Raw genomic sequence first — 24,377 nt, forward strand, 5'->3', positions numbered from 1 at the left:
AGAGTGTCATGGCACCCATGAAATAGTACCTCAGCAGAAGTCAGTACCTTCAGAAGAGAAAATCTGAAACATAGGAAATAAAATTCTACAACGAACAGAATACCACTCCATGGAATGAAACACAACAGCTGCAAACTGAACATTGCACATCGACAAGTTTCAGCAGCTTCATATGTGCAATTTATACATTATCCTGCAAATAATCATATACAAGCATACTCACATGTACTGCTGTCTTGGATTTTTCAAACACCACTTCTCGGCCAGACTTGCATCCAGAGAAACATTATGTCACATGATCGCATCCAGTTTGTTACCTCAATGTAAGGTAAACAGAATCACCCAACCCATATGACCTAATACTGCTCTCAAGGTCAAACTCTGAAATGACCTGAGCACCTCTATAAATGAAGTAAGATCCAAGATATAGCCCTTGAGAAAGTAATTATTTAAAATATAATTTTGATACAACTATATTACAGTATTCACTAGCTGTAGATTCCACAATGTTTTCATTGTTTCATTCAACAAGTTTTCACTGAAAGCAACCTGTACGGTATAAACGCAACATTTCTAAAGATGGTATTCTAAACCAATACAGAAGTCTATGAAACTTATTTCTGTAGTTACTTTATTGCAGACTGGTAGACATATGTTTGGGTATACACAACTTCCCAAACATTACTGAAACACAAATACAGGTCAATTTACTACTGCTAGCTTATTAAAATGGTAATTTGCAATATTGCCATTAATATATTGGCATTGTACCACTTAAGATAGAAAAGAATAAACAAAAAGTTCAATTTGGAATAAAGTAAAAAGAAAAAGCACTATATTATACAGCAAGCAACCGATCTGGTTGATTTAACCCAGTCCCGGTAAAGACGATAAAAGCAAAAATATCGCAGATGCTTGATACCTGAAAATAAAACAGAAAATGCTGGAAATATTCAGCAGGTCAGGCACAAGGACCAGGACTTCAATGACCTACAACTTTAACTCTGTTTCTCGCTCCACAGATGCTGGCTAACCGGAGTATTTCCAGCATTTTCTGCTTTTATTTCTGGCAAACAGAATCGGCGTTCTGAAAATAACTAATAGATCTTATGTTTAAGATTGTTGCGGTTTATACATGTATATATATATATTTTGCAAAGTACTGGTATATCAAGGTGAGAAAATTAATTTTCTAACCCATCTCTTTTAACTTCTCAAATTTGCTGGAAAAGTGCATTTCATTAATCATTACATGCAAATACAACAGGAACCTATACCAATAAGCCAAATAAGAACACTCCCAAAGAATATTTCTTTTGATTTGTATAAAATGGCAAGTCCACATGGAAGTGGCCAAATTAAATTGCCACCTGGTTGCAATCTAAATATCCCTAAAGATGGCAAACCAATGTGCTCACTTGTTGACCATCAGTACCTGAACTGTAAAAGAACAGAGGCCTTGGAACAAGAAATAGAAAAGAAATGGAGAAACAAAAAGTTTGGACAGCATCCAGCAAAGGAAATATTACTAAAACAGGAAAGAGGCAAGAAGTGGATGACAAATGAGATACTAGCAAGATAGAAATGGAATAGAAATAGGGTTAAGAAAAGAGACACACATGAATATGACAAAATTGAAAATAAAATAAAGAATACAGGTAGGCAGGCTAAAGAGAACAAGGAGATGTGTGATGAAGTATTGGAGCTGGAAAGAAATTACAAAATCGAGAGTTATGCAGAAGATGAAATCTTTGACAGGTAAAAGGGATAACAACGGATTATGGGTGTACAAGACAGATGGCAAAACATTGTAAAAAGGAATGAAGTAGCAAATAGACGGACAGAGTATATAAATGAACTGGATGATAATCCAAACAAATTACTGCGGATGCTGGAATCAGAAACAAGAACAGAAAATACTGGACAATCTCAGCAGCAGGTCTAACAGCATTTATGGCGAGAGAAGGGAACTAACGTTTAGAGTCTGGGTGAATCTTTGTCAAAGCTAGAGAGCGTTCTCTCCAGTTTTGACAAAGAGTAATCCGGACTCTAAAAATGTTAGCTCCCTTCTCTCTCTCCATAGATGCTGTCAGACCTGCTGCTGAGATTGTCCAGTATTTTGTTTTTGTTGCATGATGATTCAAGCTGAGGAAGTTCTCAAGATGGAGGCAAATGAAGGACAAAACATGATAGCAAAGGTAAAGAATGCTTTGAAATTGATGAGTACAGGAAAAGCTCCAGTCATAGAGGAATCAACAAAACATCTAAAGCCCTTGGAGAAACTAAATTAGAAGTGATAACACAAAATTTGTGATCAAATATATACCAACAGGTACATTCCAAGTGACTCAAGACATCATTATTCCTACGTTACCCAGGAAACCTAAAGCAATGGAGTGCAATTGGTTTAAACAGTAAGCTTACTGACTCATCTCATTAAGGTGATCTTCAAAATCATAATAGAAAGAATTAACATTTCAGAGACAGCGTATTGAAGATGTTTCATAGAATTTACAGTACAGAAGGCGGCCATTCGGCCCAACGAGTCGGCACCGACCCTTACAAAGAGCACCCTACTGAAGCCCACATATCTGCCCCATCCCCGTAACCCAGTAACCCCACTTAACATTTTTTTGGACACGAGGGCAATTTAGCATAGCCAATCCATCTAACCCACGCATCTTTGTACTGTGGGAGGAAACCGGAGGACACCCATGCAGACACAGGGAGAACGTGCAGACTCCGCACAGAGACCCAGCCGGGAATCGAACCTGGGACCCTGGAGCTGTGAAGCAATTGCGCTAACCACCATGCTACCCCTTGAATGAAGGGCTAAAAGGAATGTTGTAACCAGAAAGAGGCTTCTATAATACATTGTAATGAACAGTAAATGAGACATCAAAAATACTATTTTCTAACAAGTGAAACACCTTCCACCCAGTTCCACCACAACGTGGAACTGACCATCTGTTCTGCAAAGAGAGAGTGCAGGACCAACTCTAGTGACCTCATTTTTTTAAAATGGCAGACTTGTGTGAAAAATAATAGAAGATGCAAATTGCTAGGCAAGTGTCGCCTGACTTAATACTCAATTTCTGGAAACGCTACCTAAAGACCAAACAAGTTGCCAGCATCATTTAGAAATTAAACTCATTCCACCAGGTAGTTTCTCCACTTCTGTACTATGTCAGATGTCATTAGTTAGGGCACTTAAAATGTTTGCAAAGAAAATAGAGAAGGGGGATGTTTAAGTGTCATGATTCCATTCAACAAATTAAGCAACTGCTGATTGACCTCAGTGACTGCTACCACATTAGCTTCACCAGAACCACAAGCTTACAATTTATCACATCACAAATTTGGATGGGCACGCAGCCGTTTTGTCTGAAACCTGTCAACCGATTAATTAGTGTAGAGCTGGAGGAAGTCTTTTTGCACGATCATGAAAGCGTGCAAGCAGCAGTGCAATGTAATGCACTATACAATGGTACTCAAGGTAAATTTGTACACTAAACCAAAATTGATTCTGCACAGAAGGAATATCTTTCACAAATTTATTTCTGCAAGTTCACCTTCAAATGTTTTGCCTCAGGTAAAGATCAGGAGAAACTTAAAGAACATTCTTGAATACCTTGCCTTCACTGCCTCGCAAATAAATAGATGATTACACTTGTTTAATGGAGAGAGCAAAGCTTCCAACGGTCAAATTGGCAAAGATGGTTTGTTGCCGCTGGCCTTAACAATAGGTACCACCAGTGTAAAAAGTTGATTTTCTTCAGTGTTAGCAATCCTGAGTAGGGGGTCTCAATGGAAGATGCCTCAACAGAACACAGCACCCCAGCATGATGAAAGGGTAAGAAACACCATTCTAAATACAACTGGGTTGGATCCAGTTCCTTCAGTGCACAAAAGTAACCCTAGAGCAGGGGTGTAAGTGTAGATATGGCAGGGAGAGCAGGATCCAGCTCAGCTGTCATGGCTTTCTGGTGTTTACTGTTGCTTCAGATCCACATACATAAAGTGGCCACATGGGTGTAAACATCAGAGGTGCAGTGGCCCAACACAAGGCTTTAAAAGGGGAGAGAAAAAGGAATGTACATTATGTCAGAACATGCATAATATTACATTCTCCAGAAAAGCTATAGAATGCAGTATTTTAACACTCGTTCAGTTTAAGGGTTACTGTATTTGGTTAATGGCACAAATGACAACTTAAGGTAACTTAAGCATTTGGTAATTTAGTGATGTCTTAAGATCAGAGTCAGATGAGAACTTGCAGTTTCAAGTCTCTTTCCACATATTTGTAATTAGTGGAAAATTAAGGCTATTGCTTTCTTGTCAGCATAAAATTTCTGCATAGGCACAGTATATTTTGCAAGATATTGTAAAATGAGGTTTGATAATGTTACAGGTTGTGGTACAGTTATGCCAGTCTCAACAGCCTAATACTTCACAGTACATTTTATTAACTTCTATAGGCCATGCCACAACAAGGTACTTTAAAGTAGGAGGTATGGCAAAGATTTCCTCCAGGACGAGTTCTTTCCAAAACTATTTTCTTCACTGTAGACAGACACACTTACGGCATCAATGAGTATATATTGCATATTCAATTAACAAAATGTTGAATAAAATTCTGTAAAAACTGAATTCCTTCTGCCTTGATAAAGTTTTGGAAGCAGCGGCAGAGTTCAACAGACCAATAATATATTTTGCCTCCAGTTTGTGCATTAAATTTATGTTGACAGACAAGTACAATTTTTTTTTTCCACAAAAAAAGGAACCAGGGATTAATTTAGGTGTTGGTGCAGGTCATAGGAGACAACCAAAATGGCTCAACTAACTCCAAATTCCAACACAAAAGCAAAAATACCGATGTTGTAAATCCAGGCAGCAAACTGTGGAGACAGAAACAGTTTCAGGTTGCTGATCTTTCATCAGAAAGGACATCAACTTACAATGTTAGCTCCACAGATGTTGCCTGACCCAAGCATTTCCTTGAATCTCCTGTGTTAATTCCATATTCTGAACTTTCATTTCAACACAGTTCCAGCTAGTCTTAGAAATTATCTGCCAAACTGGAGGCTTAACATCACTGAACTGGATAGTAACCTTCGACTGAAACCATTGGCAGACAAAGCCTGGGTGGAATTGGCTGCAGATTGGCACTTGCCACAATGACACGGAACAAATAATATGCATGATCACGTTTGGAAAGAAATCAACATTAAACATGTCATACAAGAACATTTTAAAAATATTTGTAAATTTATAAACTATTCAAACAGAGGTCATAAAGCAACCTATTAATACACAACTGCGGCAAGCCTGTTACTCAACAACGGCAGATGGTCAAGGAAACATGTGGCACTGTAGGTACACCAGGGTTAGAATTTACTACTGTCTAACAGCCCCAACATTAATAGAGGTAAATGTTTAAATAAATGCATTACTACTAAAATAGATGACATCAGCACAACACTTGTTTTAATGAATGCTGCAGTTCAGAAACCCACCATTGTGGTGCAGGTCTGGTTCTTTGTAATTTACAATTACCATTTAAAGGTTTCACATATTAAACCCAATATACCATTCCTAATATGTAAAAAAAAGTATTAAAAAGAGAATGCTTTTGCACTTTACACTGTATGATGCTAGATTTAGTACGGCTTGTTAGTAACTACTGACCAACTGAAATGAGGTTTGCAGGTACACTAGTGAATTCTAAACCCTGAATTCAAATAGGACGTATTTAAAACAAATCACAAAAGAACTGTTAAAAAAGCAAGTATCTTATCCATGACCAGCACTGCAAAAAACATTTCGGAGTTTTTTTTAAGGCGGCAAAAGCTAATTTTCTAGATTTCATCTTTCAAAAAAGGCGATATTAGTCACTGCATTACAAATTTAGGAATCATGTCATTACTATTTAAAATAAACGATAGGGTTATTTCGGCCACAAAGTAATATCAAATGCCTCAATTTCAAGACAAAGTTTCCTGCTCCAATTTGCACTGAACGGCTCCTAGGTTCAATTATAAAATAGTCTCATTCCTCAATGTTTGTTTAATGTTGCTTTTAACACGGTGTGATCCACAAGCCTGATACACAGCTCTTAAGCACACTTTAATAAAGGCTTAGTTGAAGTTAGAAATTTTCATAAAGTGGCCAAAGAGCACAAGTCATATTTTAGTAACTTCATAGTAGCATTATATAATAAATCAGAATATTGGTTTACTATTATAGGTTAGAATCTGACAGGTGGTAGTAAGGCATGTGGTATCTACACTATTCAATCAAAAGAGTAACTTTTACATTAGGCCCCAGACACCTAAATAATTATGAAGCAATTCTGTGAAATTTTGCATATGTACAATTTTGATAAAATACTATGTAAACATTGCAAATATTTTGTTAATACTGTTATTAGTTCAGTAAAACATCCATTAGGGAGAGGTTTCACATGCTAAATCCAATATTAACAAGCCTAGCTTGTACAAATTGTGACTGCTTCACATTTCAATAGGTTACATATGTACCACTCTTTGACTACTGTACCTATCAGTAGCAAACCAAATAGCAAAATTTTAAGCATTTGAGAAGATTTTGAAAACAGTTTGAAGTAAACTTCACTTCCTTTATGGCCAAAATGTTGCTAACCTGCTTCCGTAATACTCAAACATTGTTTTGGAATAAATAATGACTTTTGTTTTAAGATAGCCCTTTTTGTTTTTTGAGGGGGTGGGGGTAGAAGAGGGAGAGAACAGATATCAACTAGACACAATCCCCACATCGAACACCGCGGTTTTGCATTATCTGGCAATTTTTCACATATCTTCATGTTCGAAGAAACACAATCGTAAACCTCGTCAGGTTATCAAAATGTACGCTCGATTAGAATATCCTCAAAACCCAACTGGGAGCAAAAGCAATTGAAAGCCAAAGTCTGGAAAATAAATTTGGCATCTTCGGTTGAACAGTTTACAGCAGTTGCCACAGGTTTTTGAAGGAACTGGAACCTTAATCACTCTGGTATAAGCTGCTGTCAGTGCCAGACATTAAAAGTAACAAAGTAACTGGACGTCACTGGAGCATCAGCTGCTTAAGGTTATCATGGAGGATAGTGTCCTTGACATCACGGAATACCAGACGAATGTTTTCGGTATTAATGGCGGTGGTGAAGTGATGGTAGAGTGGCTTGTGCTGCTGTTCTCGACGTTTGTCACGAAAGCACTGCACCAGGAACTGTTGGACATCTGAGAGCTCATGAGGGTTTCCCTCATATTGAGAGAAGTAGTCCTTGATGCTAACAGTTTTAACCTTCTCCTCTAACAAGTCCGTCTTGTTAAGGAAAAGAATTATGGAGACATTGCTAAAGACCCTGTTGTTGACTATCGTTTCGAAGATGTTTAGGGACTCACTCAGGCGATTTGTTTGCCGGTCCTCCATGAGCACTTGGTCAAATTCACTTGATGACACCAGGAACAGAATGGAAGTCACCCCATCAAAGCACTCGAACCAACGCCTTCGTTCCGACCTTTGTCCACCCACATCCACCATCTTGAAGGGCACATTTTTAATTTCAAAGTCGTATTCATGTATTCCCTTGGTGGGTCTTCGTGCTAGTAGAATATCTTGTTGTGTTGGAATATAGTCCTAAAGTAGAAAAAGAGTTGAATTAATGTTGGGTCCAGATGGTAGTTTTAAACAGAATCTAACTAATTATACAAATGCATTACGTACCTGGATATGACATAAATATAATTGCAGCTTAGTGATAAATAAAATAATCTATTTTATATCATACCATTTTTGCTGTTTATTGAACACAGACCATGAATATATCATAAAACATACTATATTCTTAGAACACTGGGATTTTTCAGGCTTCCTGCGTTGCATGAGCTTCAGTTTTTTGTTAAAAGCAGCTGCACCAGTTTTATTTTAAAGCTGGTAACAGTAGATTTGTTTATAAAAAAACCACAGGCACAGCTCGTTTGTTAGTCTGACCATGTCACCTTCTAACTGTAAATGTAATCATCACCAAACCATATACCCTCAACAAGAAATCGTATAGTAAGAGAGAGTTAATTAATACATTCCACTGCTCGAGAAGTAAACTAACAGCAGCATCACAGAATCAAAAACAATATCTGACTGCACCTACTTCAAAAGCTGTTGATGGCCATGATGATTTTTCTGGTGAGGGGATAGTACAACGGGTAAAACTTTTATTTTTATAACCATTACTTGGATATCCCATTAAAAAAGGAAAAACAAGCACAAATTCCATGGTACTTTTTGAACCTCTAATGTATTTATAACATTTCAGTGAAAACATTGGAAATGGTTAAACAAAGATAGTTCAATCCCCAATTATTTAGGAATGGCCTATGTTATAAGCAAGAAAGGATATGCTAATAAAAACTCTTCAGCAATTAAAATCAATCTTCCACATGGATTGAGCAATCTATTCACCCACCTACAAAGAGGCATCGTCAGGTGCTTTTATTCTGATGTTTCAGTTTGGAATTTGGGAGCTTTCTAGCTGTAAGCTTTTACACCATTAAGCTACCCTTCAGTTACCAACTTCACACTCAAAACCTGTTTATGGTGGGTCTCTATGTGGCTGAAATAGGCATCAGCAGGATACGCACAAGATTAGTGATATGCAAAATCATGTCAAAATGGCCAGTTAATGGGCAATATCACGTCACTGATAAATTAAAAATGTAAAAATAAAGTTACCAATTGGAAAATTGCTGAGTTGTCAGAACGCAACAATATTCTACTGGCAGACAATGCAGCAGTTTCCATGACCAAGGGTGACACGGTGGTTAGCACTGCTGCCTATGGCACTGAGGACTCGGGTTCAAATCCCGGCCCTGGGTCACTGCCCGTGTGGAGTTTGCACATTCTCCTCGTGTCTGCCCCCACAACCTAAAGATGTGCGGATTAGGTGGATTGGCCATGCTAAATTGCCCCTTAATTGGAAAAAATAATAATTGGGTACTCTAAATTTTTTTTAAACAGTTTCTATGACCTCCTAGACTATTCCAGGATCCTAATTTTAGTGCCACATTGTTTACAGTTATCTATATGGGTTGGTTTTGTAGTATCACAGTTTGATACACATCTCTAAATTGCACAGCCGAGGATTACAAACATGCTGATTGATACGGTTACTAATTTTCCATTCACTTCATCACTGATGAAAAATAGCAAAGTATCAATGTAAGCCAGGCAACTTTGCCAAAGCTAAAACACTCCACAGCTCCAAAGTGGCTAATTTTAGTTTGTGCTTCCAGTCGTACTTTTTTATATAAATTAGCCATTTTTTTCAGCCGCTGGGAGTTGACAACAACCTTCCTTAATAGTCCTTTATTTGACTTCTAGAGTTCAACAGCAATTTAGATACTATTAACAGACTTACATGAATATACTTAGGATGCCCAAAATATTTTGGTCAACTCAGTACTTCTGAAGTGTAGTCGCTATTGCAATATAGGGAAACACAACTGCCATTTTGCACACGCCGTGGTTGCACAAAAAGCAATGAGATAAAGGACGAGATACAGAGGCCGGTAGAGAGAAGCTCACTCACCACAATTCAGCTGGGATCATGGAGGTCCCGGAGCTCAACAGAAGGAAAGAGTATCCGATGGAGGATGGTAGTGACAGAGGAGGATTCTGGGAGAAGTCAGCTTGCTCACTACAAATGAGAAGGGGGTTTGGTGGATCCAGTGTCAAAGAATGGTAACGTGGCTCAAGCCAGCACAGGACTGGATACTTAACATCCTGGGTTAGGTTTTTAGTTGAAACAGGATAGGTAAAAAGGAAGGTGTGGCAGTCTTGGTCAAAGATAGTATCCTAGCCCTTGAATGAGCTGCAGTTCCTGAATTAGAATCTATATGGTGGAGATGAGAAAAAGGTAGCGGATACCTCCAAATAATGAGGAGGAGGAGGAGAAGGAAGGCAGCACGGTAGCATAGTGGTTAGCACAAATGCTTCACAGATTCAGGGTCCCAGGTTCGAAATCCGGCTTGGGTCACTGTCTGTGTGGAGTCTGCACGTTCTCCCCGTGTGTGCGTGGGTTTCCTCCGGGTGCTCCGGTTTCCTCCCACAGTCCAAAGATGTGCAGGTTAGGTGAATTGGCCAGGCTAAATTGCCCTCAGGGTCCAAATTGCCCTCAGTGTTAGGTGGGGTTACTGGGTTATGGGGATAGGGTGGAGGTATGGGCTTGGGTAGGGTGCTCATTCCAAGACCCGGTGCAGACTCAATGGGCCGAATGGCCTCCTTCTGCACTGCAAATTCTATGAAATTTGTATGCAGATTATGGATATTTGCAGGAAAAGTAGGGTCGGAATAGATGGGGATTTCAATTACCCTAAGGTAGACTAGGAGACGGGTGGAGTGTGGGGCATGGAAGGGGAGAAGTTCCTGCAGTGTGTGCAGGAGAACTTTCTGAAAATTTCCAGTCTGACTGGGGAGGAAGCTGTGCAGGTCTGGAAATCAGACAGGCCATGTGGAGAATGTTAAAGTGGGGGAGAAGTTGCAAAATAGCGATCATACTACAACACGGTTCAATATTAAGTTGGAAACGGATAAAAATCAGTTACGGACTAAGATCTCAGACTGGAAAAGGGCAAATTGTAGAGGTCTAAAAGTTGAACTGGAGCAGGTTGATTGGAAATACATTTTGGTGGATGAAAAACGGGAGACTTTCAAAGGAGAGATGAATAGGGTGCAAGCCAGGTGCATACCCATGAGAAGTATAGATGGGGTATCCAAAGCTAGAATACTCTGGATGACTAAGGTTATTGTGGAGAAAGTAAGGAAGGAAAAAAAAAAGGCATACAATACATGCTGAAATAATAATAGCAATAGAAATATAATAGCAATAGAAATCAGGAAGAGCATCTCAAATGCAGGTGACAGGCTAAGGCTGAAATAAGGAAGGCTAAGTGGAAGCACAAGGAAAAGATGACAGGCTATGCTAAAACAAATATAAAATGTTCTTGAAACATACTAATAGTAAAAGATTAGTGAATGATAGAGTGGGGCCCACAAGGTAAGCTGCTTACTGAAGCAGGGGATATGGCAGAGGTACTCAATGAGTACTTTCTTCGCTCCTTACCAACATAGAAAATGGTGACAATGGCCCAGTTGAAAACGTGAATGTCGTGCAACTGAGCAGTAGAATGATCAAGAAGTGTGAAAAGGGCTGTCAGCCCTCGGGGTAGAGAAGTCACCAGGTCCTGATGCTGACGACAGCATCCCAAAATGCTGAGATAGGCAAGGGAGCAAATTGTGGAGCTGTTGAGAGAAATGTTCAAGGCCTCCCTGAACACAGGATTAATCCCAGGGAACTGGAGCATTGCAAATGTGATGCTGTTGTTTTAGAAAGGGACTTGGATAAAGCAGGAAATTACAGACCTGTCAGTTTGACATCAATAGTGGGAAAACTGATGGAGGTCACAATACAGGATAAGCTAAATATACACTTAGCGAAAATTTGTTAATAATACAGTCAACATGGCTTTGTCAAGGCAGGTCATGTTTGACGAATTTAATAGAGTCCGTTGACGAGGTAACACGGGCAGTTGATTAGGATAGTGCTATGGATGTTGTATATCTGGACTTTCAGAAAACATTTGCCACGAGGCATGTTGGTTAGCAAATTAGAAAGGCTTGGGATTGATGAGTCCTTGGCAGTATGGATTAGAAGTTGGCTAAGAAATAGGAAACAGAGGGTAAGTATAGTGGGCATGTCTCAGACTGGACACAAGCTGAAAGTGGTGTTCCCCAGGGCTCAGTGTTGGGCCCTTGCTTTTTCTGATTTATATAAACGATTTAGAGATTGGTGTTGAGGACAAAATCTCTAAATTTGCAGATGATACTAATCTAGGGACAATGGCGAATTGTGAGGATGACAGTGAACAACTTCAGAGTGACATTGACAAGTAGGCCAAATGAGCAGACGCCTGGCAGATGGATTTCAGAAAAATATGAGGTAATGCACTTTGAAGAAACACAGTGAGACAACACAGGCTCAATGGTACAACTTTAAGAGGAACAGAGCGACCTCAGGGTTCAAGTGCATAATTCTCTGTGAAACAGTTGTGAAGATGTCTTATAGGATCCTTTGTTTTTAAATAGAGGCATCGAGTGTAAATGATGTTACACCTCTACAAATCATTGGTCAGATCACATTTGGAATATTGTGTTCACTTCAGGGAACCTTCAGGGAACGAAGGAAGAATGTTAAAGCCTAGAAAGTGTAAAGGAGCTTTACTACAATGATACCAAAAATGTGGAATTCTCGTTACAAGGAAAGAGAAATTGGGCTTGTTCTCCTTACAGCACAGAAGATTAAGAGGGTAATTAATTATGAACATAATTATGAACAATTTTGCCAGAGTAAAGAAGGATATTCTGTCTCCACTAGTTGGTAAGTCAGTGACATACATCACAATTTCAAGATGGTCAGCAAGAGAGCTAGGATTGAGACGAGGAGAAACTTCTTTACTTGAGATTTTTTTTAAATTTTGAGTACTCGATTCTTTTTTTCTCCCACTTACGGGGCAATTTAGCGTGGCCAATCCACCTACCCTGCACATCTTTGTGGGTTGTGGGGATGGGACCCACACAGACATGGGGAGAATGTGCAAACTCCACACCGACAGTGACCCGGGGCTGGGTTCGAACTTGGATCCTCGGCACCGTATGGTAGCAGTGGTAACCCACTGCGCCGTGTTGCCCTCCTATACTCAAGAGTTGTTGGGATTTAGAATGCGCTGTCTGGGAGGTGGATTCCATAGGAAGTTTCAGAAGAGAGCTGAATATATATATTATATATATATATATATATTTGAAAGTGATAGGGCAGTTTGGAGACGCAGTGGTTAGCACTACTTCCCTCACGGCACCGAGGACCGAGTTTGATCCTGGCCCCAGGTCACTGGCCATGTGGAATTTGCACATTCTCCCAGTGTCTGCATGGGTCTCACCTCCATAACCCAAAGATGTGCAGGGTAGATGGATTGGCCACGCTAAATTACCCCTTAATTGGAAAAAAAAAGAAAATGATGAATTTAGAGGGCTACGGAGATAGGGCTGCGGAATGGGATTAAGCTAGGTAGCTCTTTCAGGAGCCGGCACAGACACGATGGGCCAAATGACCTTTCTCCGTGTTGTAAAATTTTATGATCCTATAATACGTTCTTGGTAGTGTATTGGTCGAGGGATAATGGGGGCGGCACAGTAGCACAATGGTTAGCACTACTGCTTCACGGCTCCAGGGACTGGGTACGATTCCCAGAATGGGTCACTGTCTGTGAAAAGTCTGCATGTTCTCCCCATGGTTGCAAGGGTTTCCTACGGGTGCTCCAGTTCCCTCCCCACAAGTTCCGAAAGACGTGCTTGTTAGGTGAATTGAACATTCTGAAGTCTCCCCCAGTGTACCCAAACATGGTAGCATGGTGACTAGGGGATTTTCATAGTAACTTCATTGCAGTGTTAATGTCAGCCTACTTGTGACACTAATAAAATTATTATATGACTGCCAGTACACATACTTTTAAAAGATTTAAAAAAGCAACATTCAACCATCCATCTAAACCAATGCTGCTTTTACATTTATTTGTTTTTCCTCTACTTGTTCTTAGATGCAGCTGGAAGGTGCTCTTGGAAGAAGGGAAGAGGAAAAATAGATAACGTGGGAATAAAAAGAGTCATAACCTTGTAAGAAATCTTTCTGAAATGGCTCCACAAGTGCTTTCACAGAGTACAGGTAGAATATCTCAAATCCGGTTCTCTTATAACCGGAGAAGTCTGAAAACCAGACATTTTTCTAAGCTATCATGTATGAATTTTAATTCTTATTAAATGAACAAAAGAGCTTACCAGCTATTATTCAGCTAGACGCCACATTGGTGTTGTGGAATGTCGGACTCAGTTTCACATTCAGAGATCCTTGAACCCACCTGACCCGGTCTGAATCGCCCAACCCAAAAACCGGCAAGATCCAAAATACGAAACAGTCTGAGGTTTCTGGTTTTGAGACCCTGTACCTGTACATTCAAGTGAGTCACGTTTTTATATAAAGAATGTTCTAATACCGGAACACAAAGTCGAAAAGATGTTTTACCGCATGGTGCAGCAACCCAAATCCCTCTCTATTGCATGCCTGGCAGAATTTATACTCAGCATATGGCAGCAGCAATCTTTTTTTTTTTAAACTGCCTACAAGATTTCAAATAACACTACAAAACATTAATTTGGGCAGTTCAGCGCAGGAACTCAGATCTTGAATTAAGAACTCAGTCAGCCCCCAACAGTTACCAATTTAGCCAGGCTGTTAGGAAACTGCTACGAGAGAAAAAGTGCACAGAAGATTCAACTTGGGCTAGTCTGACATATCTAATGCATGTTTTAGAATAGTACTGGCGGAGGTCTGGGACCAGATTGAATCCCTATTCTCTCAGCTATGCATGTGACATGCAAGTTATTAAGTGGAAAAGGGAAGCAAACATTTTCCAAATTCTGAATCAACAGCATGCCTGGAATTAAGGGCAAACCAATCCCGCTTCAAACTCTAATCGCAATAGGGTAGCAGAGTGGTTGGCACTGCTGCCTCACAGCACCGAGGACCCAGGTTTGATCCTAGACACGGGTCACCGTCTGTGTGGAGTTGCACAATCTCCTCGTGTCTGTGTGGGTCTCACCCCCACAACCCAGATGTGCAGGGTAGGTGGAATAGCCACGCTAAATTGCTCCTTAATTGGGGAAAAAATACTTGGGAAATTGAAATTTATTTTTAAACATTTAAAACAAGCTTTGACGCCATTGCAGTTCATAAAAAAGCCTCCATCCTGCTTACTATTTATTTATACTATTAATCCTGAACTCCTGAAATTAAATTTGCAATTGAGTTTCCTTTTTTTACCACATTATCTCAACTGAGAAATGAAATTAATGATATGAAAATCGCTTATTGTCACGAGTAGGCTTCAATGAAGTTACTGTGAAAAGCCCCTAGTCGCCACATTCCGGCACCTGTCCAGGGAGGTTGGTACGGGAAGATGGGAGATCAAAGGGAAAATGCTGGAAAATCTCAGCAAGTCTGGCAACATCGGTAGGGAGAGAAAAGAGCTAACGTTTAGAGTCCGATGACTCTGTCATATTATATGATGGGTGACCAATCTGTACTTTCAGCTCTTCAGAGAGATTAAGTGCACAAACCTTCTGTGTCCCATATACAGTGTAGCTGAGTCTTTCAATAGAAATGAAGCAGTTTCTTCTGATCAACAAACATGATTTGCAAGACAAACTCATTATAATTTTTCCAGGTAGGCAAGTTTTTAAAGTTCAAAAATTTAAACCATCAAATAAAAATAGAAGCTTCTGGAAACAGTTGATCAAGCAGCATCAGTAGGGGAAGGAAGATAGTGTTACCAAGTGGCGTGGTCTTCCTTGCATTTAATGGTATTTCCTGAAATTTGCTGCTAGGATCAATGACAATAGAAAACTGTAATTGATTGAAATAGGACAGAGGTGAGACAGCTTAGTTTGTATTTTCCTCGAGACAGTTTCTGGAATAGCTGATAGAAATGTGGCCAAGAAAAATGTGCAGTTGAAATGCCTGATAGACAAAACATGATTTGTTGACCTTCACATTATTGGGTTTTTTTTGCCAATTTTCTCCATCTCTGAAAGCACCGAGTCTTGTTGGCATATGTTTACACAGTACTGAAAGTACCTTGATACCTCGAGCAATTGCCATTCATCATGCACGAAAAGAAGGGTTCAATAGAAATAAATCAGGAGCAGCAACCATGCCCAATTTTCTTCTCCCTAACCAATTGTAGCGCTCCAGCTATTCTGGTTGGGGTAAATGAATCCAGCATAAACCAAGATCAAAACCCAGTCTGTTTAGTTTAGACATCCAGCACCCTAACATGCTCAGCTAGCATGGATGATATAGAAACATAATGATTTCATATGGACTTCTAACAAATTCTTTGTGCTGCTGCATCCATACAATTTAGTTACTTTTTATTCACTTATGTTGAAGATCAGGTAGCTCGGTGCTGAGTGTTTGACTCAGGATTAAAAATTAAGTATGAATCTAATAGGGTTCATCTTTCTGATGTGGAAAAACAAGAACCGAGCATGACACTTAACAGGTTTCTTTTTAAATAGATGAGAAATGACTTCACTGGAAGTGGTCATCAAATATATAAACTTTTAACTGTGAACAAGTTAGAAATGATGAAGTATTTGTGCCAGCAATGCAATGCAGCAAAAAAATAAAAAATAAAAAAATAAAATAAATTAATGAGGTAATAATTTGCCCTGTTTGGTGTAATAAGAACATAAGAACATAAGAAATAGGAGCAGGAGTAGGCCATCTGGCCCCTCGAGCCTGCTCCGCCATTCAATTAGATCATGGCTGATCTTTTGTGGACTCAGCTCCACTTTCCGGCCCAAACACCATAACCCTTAATCCCTTTATTCTTCAAAAAACTATCTATCTTTACCTTAAAAACATGTAATGAAGGAGCCTCAACTGCTTCACTGGGCAAGGAATTCCATAGATTCACAACCCTTTGGGTGAAGAAGTTCCTCCTAAACTCAGTCCTAAATCTACTTCCCCTTATTTTGAGGCTATGCCCCCTAGTTCTGCTGTCACCCGCCAGTGGAAACAACCTGCCCGCATCTATCCTATCTATTCCCTTCATAATTTTAAATGTTTCTATAAGATCCCCCCTCATCCTTCTAAATTCCAACGAGTACAGTCCCAGTCTACTCAACCTCTCCTCATAATCCAACCCCTTCAGCTCTGGGATTAACCTAGTGAATCTCCTCTGCACACCCTCCAGTGCCAGTACGTCCTTTCTCAAGTAAGGAGACCAAAACTGAACACAATACTCCAGGTGTGGCCGCACTAACACCTTATACAATTGCAACATAACCTCCCTAGTCTTAAACTCCATCCCTCTAGCAATGAAGGACAAAATTCCATTTGCCTTCTTAATCACCTGTTGCACTTGTAAACCAACCTTCTGTGACTCATGCACTAGCACACCCAAGTCTCTCTGAACAGCGGCATGCTTTAATATTTTATCGTTTAAATAATAATCCCGTTTGCTGTTATTCCTACCAAAATGGATAACCTCACATTTGTGTAATGTAAAGTTGATGTAAAGTTTGCAACCTGGCCCCCCATGTTTAAATGTGTACCTCAGAATTTGGGCACGAGCTGGCTACTAGACTGATTCATGATGATACAGTAGTCCCCCGTTATACCGCGCTCCGCAATACCGCGGTTCGCGATATACCGCGGGGGGGTTTATGGACCCCAACTGTCAGTTGTGTCAATTTCAGCAGCCGGCTGATTATTTCAGTGAGAGCAGCTTCCCTCTCTGGATCAAAGTGAGCCGGCCGCTGAAATTGACACTGCCGGCTGCTCTCTCCCTCCAATCAGAAACATTAAAACTTAAAAGTTGGATTGGAGGGAGAGAGCAGCCGGCAGTGTCAATTTCAGCAGCCGGCTCACTTTGATCCGGAGAGGGAAGCTGCTCTCACTGAAATAATCAGCCGGCCGCTGAAATTGACACTGCCGAGGGGGGGGCGGGTGTTGGGGGGGAGAAGAGGGGGGGCGGGTGTTGGGGGGGGGGGGGGAGAAGAGGGGGGGGGGGGGTGTTGGGGGGGGGGGAAGAGGGGGGGCGGGTGTTGGGGGGGAGAAGAGGGGGGGGGCGGGTGTTGGGGGGGGGGAGAAGAGGGGGGGCGGGTGTTGGGGGGAGGGGGAGAAGAGGGGGGCGGGTGTTGGGGGGGGGAAGAGGGGGGCGGGTGTTGGGGGGGGAGAAGAGGGGGGGCGGGTGTTGGGGGGGGGGAAGAGGGGGGGGCGGGTGTTGGGGGGGGAGAAGAGGGGGGGGCGGGTTTTGGGGGGGGGGAGAGGGGGGGGGGCGGGTGTTGGGGGGGGAGGGGAGAGGGGGGGGGGCGGGTGTTGGGGGGGGAGAAGAGGGGGGGCGGGTGTTGGGGGGGCGGGTGTTGGGGGGGAGAAGAGGGGGGCGGGTGTTGGGGGGGGAGAAGAGGGGGGGGCGGGTGTTGGGGGGGAGAAGGGGGGGCGGGTGTTGGGGGGGGGAGAGGAGGGGGGCGGGTGTGGGGGAGACCCCCCTGTGGGTGTGGGGGGGAGAGGGGGGCCCTGCGGGTGTTGGGGGAGAGAGGGGGGCCCTGCGGGTGTTGGGGGAGAGAGGGGGGCCCTGCGGGTGTTGGGGGAGAGAGGGGGGCCCTGCAGGTGTTGCGGGAGAGAGGGGGGCCCTGCGGGTGTTTGGGGGGGGGGGGGGGGGGGGGGGAGAGGTGGGGGGGGGGGGGAGAGGTGGGGGGGGCGGGTGTTGGGGGGGAGCGGGTGTGGGCGGGTGTGGGGGAGACCCCCTGTGGGTGTGGGGGAGACCCCCCTGGGGGTGTGGGGGAGAGAGGGTGGACCTGCGGGTGTTGGGGGAGAGAGGGGGGCCCTGCGGGTGTTGGGGGAGAGCGGGTGTGGGCGGGTGTGGGGGAGAGAGGGTGGACCTGCGGGTGTTGGGGGAGAGAGGGGGGCCCTGCGGGTGTTGGGGGGGAGCGGGTGTGGGGGAGACCCCCCTGGGGGTGTGGGGGAGAGAGGGTGGACCTGCGGGTGTTGGGGGAGAGAGGGGGGCCCTGCGGGTGTTGGGGGAGAGAGGGGGGCCCTGCGGGTGTTGGGGGACGGGGGAGGAGAGGTGTGGGGAGGGGGCGAGCCGGAGGGTGTGGGGGGACAGGGGGCGAGCTGGACGCTGTGGGGGAGAGCAGGAGGGTGTGGGGGAGAGGGGGAGAGGGAGCGAGCCGGAAGGTGTGGGGGGAGAGGGGGCGAGCTGGACGCTGTGGGGGAGAGGAGGGTGTGGGGGGAGAGGGGGCGAGCCGGAGGGTGTGCGGGGAGAGGGGTCTAGTTGGAGGATGTGGGGGGAGAGGGGGCAAGCCGGAGGAAAAAAAAAAGAAATTGACACTGCCGGCTGCTCTCTCCCTCCAATCAGAAACATTAAAACTTAAAAGTTGGATTGGAGGGAGAGAGCAGCCGGCAGTGTCAATTTCAGCGGCCGGCTGATTTCAGTGAGAGCAGCTTCCTTCTCCGGATCAAAGTGAGCCGGCCGCTGAAATTTTAATTGGATCCACGATGGGGGTTTTAAATTTATTTAAAAATCTATGCTAGCGCTTCCCATTGTGAGTCTACGGGGGTCTGACCTCTCCCCCCGCCCCCCGTAGACTCACAATGGGAAGCGCTAGCATAGATTTTTAAATAAATTTAAAACCCCCATCATGGATATCCGCGGCTCGGATACAACGCGGGTGGCTGTCTTGGACCCCAACACCCGCGTTATAAAGGGGGACTACTGTAATGAAAAAAATCGACAATTATGGTTGCATTTGGGGTGTATAAGACAAAATCTCTTCATAAACAATGCATTTAATAATAGCAGAATAGACAAGACTTTTGTTTTCAGGATTTATTACATGCAGGGGAAAAAAAATCATGTAGTCTAGGATTACTTGACTAGTTAGAGACGGGTTAACTAACAGGAAGCACAGAGTAGGGATAATAGATCTTTTTCGAGTTGGCAAGTCATAACGAGTGGAAGGAGTAGAATGCCACGGGGTTCAGTGCTGGGACCTCAATTATTTACAATCAATATCAATGCCTTGGATGAAGGGCCTGAATGTATGGTTGCTAAATTTGCTGATGACATAAAGGTGTAAGTAGCATGGATGATATAGAAACATAATTTCATATGGACTTCTGACAAATTCTTTGTGCTGCTGCATCCATACAAGTTAGTTACTTTTACAAGATGTAAGGTTGTAGAGAACGTACGGAGTTTGCAAAAGGATATAGATAGGAGACGTGATGGGTAAAGAAATGGCAGAGGGAACGTAATGTGGGAAAATGTGAACTTGTCCAGTTAGATAGAAATAGAAAAGGAAGATGTTATTTAAATAGAGAAAGAAGGGGCTTTTCACAGTAACTTAATTGAAGCCTACTTGTGACAATAAGCGATTATTGTTATTATTATTAATTGCATAACCCTGTGGTACAAAGAGATCTGGGTGTCCCGAACATGAATCACAAAAGATTAGTATGCAGGTACAGTATAATTATAATATAATAACCTTTTATTGTCACAAGTAGGCTTACATTAACACTGCAATGAAATAAGTTACTGTGAAAAGCCCCTAGTCCCCACATTCTGGCGCCTGTTCGGCTACACATAGCTGGTATGGGAATTGAACCAGTGCTGCTGGCCTTGTTCTGCATTACAAACCAGCTGTCTAGCCCACTGAGCTAAACCAGGCAAATTAAATATTGTTGCTTGTTGCAAGGGAAATGAAATACAAAAGTAGGGCGGTTTTACTGTCACTGTACAGGGCCTTGGTGAGACCAGTTTTGGAGTAACGTGTACAGTTTTGGTCACCAAAGGATATAATTGCATTAGAAACAGTTCAGAGTTTCCGGTTGCGGCTATGACCAGCTAAGTCGCACATTTGGCAGCTCCTGCGACAAAGGTGTTTAAGGGCCAATTGGAGGGCCCCGACGGTACTGTAAAGACGAATCCCGGTGGGGGAAGGCTCCCTGAGGAGAGTGAGACCAACTTTATGGTCGGTACTCGGAGTGGGGCGACAAAAAAAGCGGCAGCAGCTCCCCGAAAAAAGCGGGGGAAGAGGACCAAAATGGCGGCCGGTGGCGCACTAGAAGATTGGAGAAAATGGGCGGAGGAGCAGCAGGCCGCTCTCCTCCGGTGTTTTACGGAGCTGAAAGTGGAACTCTTAGAGTCTATGAACGCGACGACCACAAGGCTGATGGGGGCCCAGGCGACCCAAGAGGCGTCGATAAGAGAGCTGCAGCAGGAGATGACTGCAAGGGAGGAGGAGGCCACGGTCCTCGTGGGAAAGGTGGAGGTGCACGAGGCACTCCACCTGAAATGGCAGAGCCGCTTTGAGGAGCTGGACACTCGAATGAGGCGGAAGAACTTGAGGATCCTGGGCCTAGCAGAAGGCCTGGAGGGGCCTGATCTCCCGAAATATGTAGCGGAGATGCTGAGCTCCCTGATGGGAGAGGGGGCCGGTCCATCGCCCCTGGAGCTGGAAGAAGCATATCGGGTCATGGCTAGGCGGCCTAGGGCGAACGAGCCCCCGAGGGCGGTGCTGGTGCGATTCCAGCGTTTCTGTGATCGGGAGAAAGTGCTGAGGTGGGCCAAGAGGGAGAAAAGCAGCAAATGGGAGAATTCGACGGTGCGGATATATCAGGACTGGAGTGCGGAGGTGGCAAAGCGGCGGGCCCGGTTTAACCGGACGAAGGCGGTGCTGCACGCAAAGAGGATCAAGTTCGGAATGCTGCAGCCAGCGCGCTTGTGGGTCACCTACAAGGACCAGCACCATTACTTTGAGACCCCAGAGGAGGCATGGACTTTTGTTCGGGAGGAAAAGCTGGACCTGAACTAGAACTTGGGAACGCTGGCGGTCGAGGCCGCCCGAGTACCCTTGACTGATCAAGTGGCCCATGTCTTTCTTAGGCCAGGTCGGAACTTGGTTAAAGTTGATGGATCGTTTGGTTTCTTTGAAACTTGTGTTATGGGGGGTTTCTTTGTTCCTTTTTGTGTGTCTCTTCCCGTTGCCAACTTCCCTTAATTATTGTTGTTGTAGGGGGGGCTTTTTTACTGTTTTTTGATCTGTTCTTTAAGGGTTATGGTTACTGTTCTGTTCGATGGAGGGTGATGGTTAAATACGTTATTATTGGGTAGTTATTTAGTTATGCAGGCATAGTTATGTATTTATGTATTTATTTGAGATTTGTTATTTATATTGTTATATTGTTAAGTTGGGGAGGCGGGACGGGGGGGGTGCAAGTTGGTTATGCGTGTTTTCTTTTTCTCTTTTTTCTTCCTCTCGTTTTAAGGGGGCTTTTTTATGGGCTTGGATGGGGACGGGGGTGGAATTGAAGATGGCGGGGTAGGGTGTGGCCGGGCGAAAGCGCGGGCTTTCCCCTGTTTCCCGCGCGCGGGACGGAGGAAGGGGGAGGAGAGAAGAGTGGGGTGTGGCCAGCAATGGCGGCTTTTCCCGCGCTGAAGCGGGGTCAGAGAGGGATGGCAAGGGGGGGGGGAGGCCCCTCCCCCCCCACATCGGGAGGAGTCGGAGTGTGGCAGGGGCAGCCGGGTCAGCGAAAACCAGCTGACTCTCGGGAGTACGATGGTGGATACACCGCGGCTAGGAGGGGTCCTAGCCAAGGGGGGAGGGGGGGGGGGGGGGGGGGGGGGGGGGTTAGGGGGGGATACCGGGTTGCTGCTGGAAAGGCCGAGGACGGGAAGGGAAGAACGGGAGGAGAGAGGGGGAGGGGCCATCGCCATGGGGAACGGGTCAGAAGGGGAGGGTCGACCCGGGGCGAACAGGGGACAGGACACGGCTAATAGACAGGGGAAAGGGACGGGTCGCTCCGCGACCCGGTTGATTACTTGGAACGTGAGGGGGCTGAATGGGCCGGTCAAGAGATCAAGGGTTTTTTTCACACCTAAAGGGACTGCAGGCGGATGTGGCAATGTTGCAGGAGACTCACTTGAGAGTAGTAGACCAGGTACGCCTGAGAAGGGGGTGGGTGGGACAGGTGTTCCACTCAGGCTTGGACGCAAAGAACCGGGGGGGTGGCGATTTTGGTGGGAAAGAGGGTGTCGTTCGTGGCGGCGCAGGTGGTAGCAGATAAGGAGGGTAGGTACGTGATGGTGAAGGGTAGGCTGCAGGGAGAGAATGTGGTGCTGGTGAATGTGTATGCCCCGAATTGGGATGACGCGGGTTTTATGAGGCGCCTGTTGGGCCTCATTCCGGGTCTGGAGGCAGGGGGCCTGATCATGGGGGGGGACTTCAATACAGTGCTCGACCCTGGGCTGGACAGATCGAGTTCCAGGACGAATAGGAGGCCGGCAGCGGCAGAGGTGCTAAGGGGGTTCATGGAGCAGATGGGGGGGGTAGACCCTTGGAGATTTGGCAGGCCAAGGGCGAGGGAGTATTCTTTTTTCTCCCACGTCCACAGGGTGTACTCCAGAATAGACTTTTTTGTACTGAGCAGGGGGCTGATTTCGAGAGTGCAGGACACGGAGTACTCGGCCATTGCGATTTCGGACCATGCACCACACTGGGTAGAGGTAGAACTGGGGGAAGTACGGGACCAGCGCCCGTTGTGGCGCCTGGATGTGGGGCTGCTGGCGGACGATGAGGTGTGCGGAAGGGTCCGGAAGGGCATTGAGAGATATCTGGGCACGAACGACACGGGCGAGGTGAAGGTGGGGGTAGTCTGGGAGGCCCTGAAAGCAGTGATCAGAGGAGAGCTGATCTCCATAAGGGCACACAGAGAAAGGAATGAGAGGCAGGAGAGGGAGAGACTGGTGGGGGAACTTATAGAAGTGGACAGGAGATATGCGGAGACACCAGAGGAGGGGCTGTTGAGGGAGCGGCGCAGTTTACAGGCCCAGTTTGACCTACTGACCACTAGGAAGGCGGAGACGCAATGGAGAAGGGCACAGGGCGCGGTCTATGAGTACGGGGAAAAGGCGAGCAGGATGCTAGCACACCAGCTGCGCAAGCGAGATGCAGCCAGAGAGATTGGGGGAGTGAGAGAGAAGGGAGGGAACGTAGTGCAGAAGGGGCAAGAGGTGAACGGGGTCTTCAGGGATTTCTACAGGGAATTGTACCGGTCTGAGCCGCCCAGGGGGAGGGGGGGAATGGAGAACTTCCTCGATAGATTGAGGTTCCCAAAGGTCCGGGAGGAACGGGTGGAGGGGCTGGGGGCGCCGATAGAGCTGCAGGAGCTAGTTAAAGGGATAGGCCAGATGCAGGCGGGGAAGGCGCCGGGGCCGGATGGGTTCCCGGTGGAATTTTATAAGAAGTATGTGGACTTGGTGGGTCCAGTGCTGGTGCGAGCCTTCAATGAGGCGCGAGAGGGGGGGGTTCTGCCCCCGACAATGTCACAGGCCCTGATCTCCTTGATCCTGAAGCGGGACAAAGACCCTGTACAGTGCGGGTCCTACAGGCCTATCTCCCTCTTGAATGTAGATGCCAAACTGTTGGCAAAGGTCCTGGCAACCAGAATAGAGGATTGTGTGCCAGGGGTAATCCATGAGGACCAGACGGGGTTCGTAAAGGGACGACAACTTAACACAAATGTCCGGAGACTGTTGAACGTGATTATGATGCCAGCAGTGGAGGGGGAGGCTGAGATTGTGGTAGCACTGGATGCGGAGAAGGCATTCGATAGGGTGGAGTGGGAATACCTGTGGGAGACGCTGGAACGGTTTGGGTTTGGGGAGGGATTTATCAAGTGG

General features: G+C 44.8%; 1 protein-coding gene across 1 annotated transcript in view; it reads right to left on the bottom strand.

The window, feature by feature from the left end:
* Positions 1 to 4,758: 4,758 nt before the first annotated feature.
* The window catches only part of gna13a (guanine nucleotide binding protein (G protein), alpha 13a), an 80,082-nt gene continuing 60,463 nt past the window's right edge, over positions 4,759 to 24,377 (bottom strand). Inside the window, exon 3 of the mRNA XM_038776437.1 lies at positions 4,759 to 7,656. Within this exon, the coding sequence (XP_038632365.1) occupies positions 7,084 to 7,656 (573 nt within the window). The 3' untranslated portion in view covers positions 4,759 to 7,083. The remainder of the gene's footprint in view (positions 7,657 to 24,377) is intronic.

Source organism: Scyliorhinus canicula, chromosome 18, assembly GCF_902713615.1.
Source record: "Scyliorhinus canicula chromosome 18, sScyCan1.1, whole genome shotgun sequence".
NCBI lineage: Eukaryota > Metazoa > Chordata > Chondrichthyes > Carcharhiniformes > Scyliorhinidae > Scyliorhinus > Scyliorhinus canicula.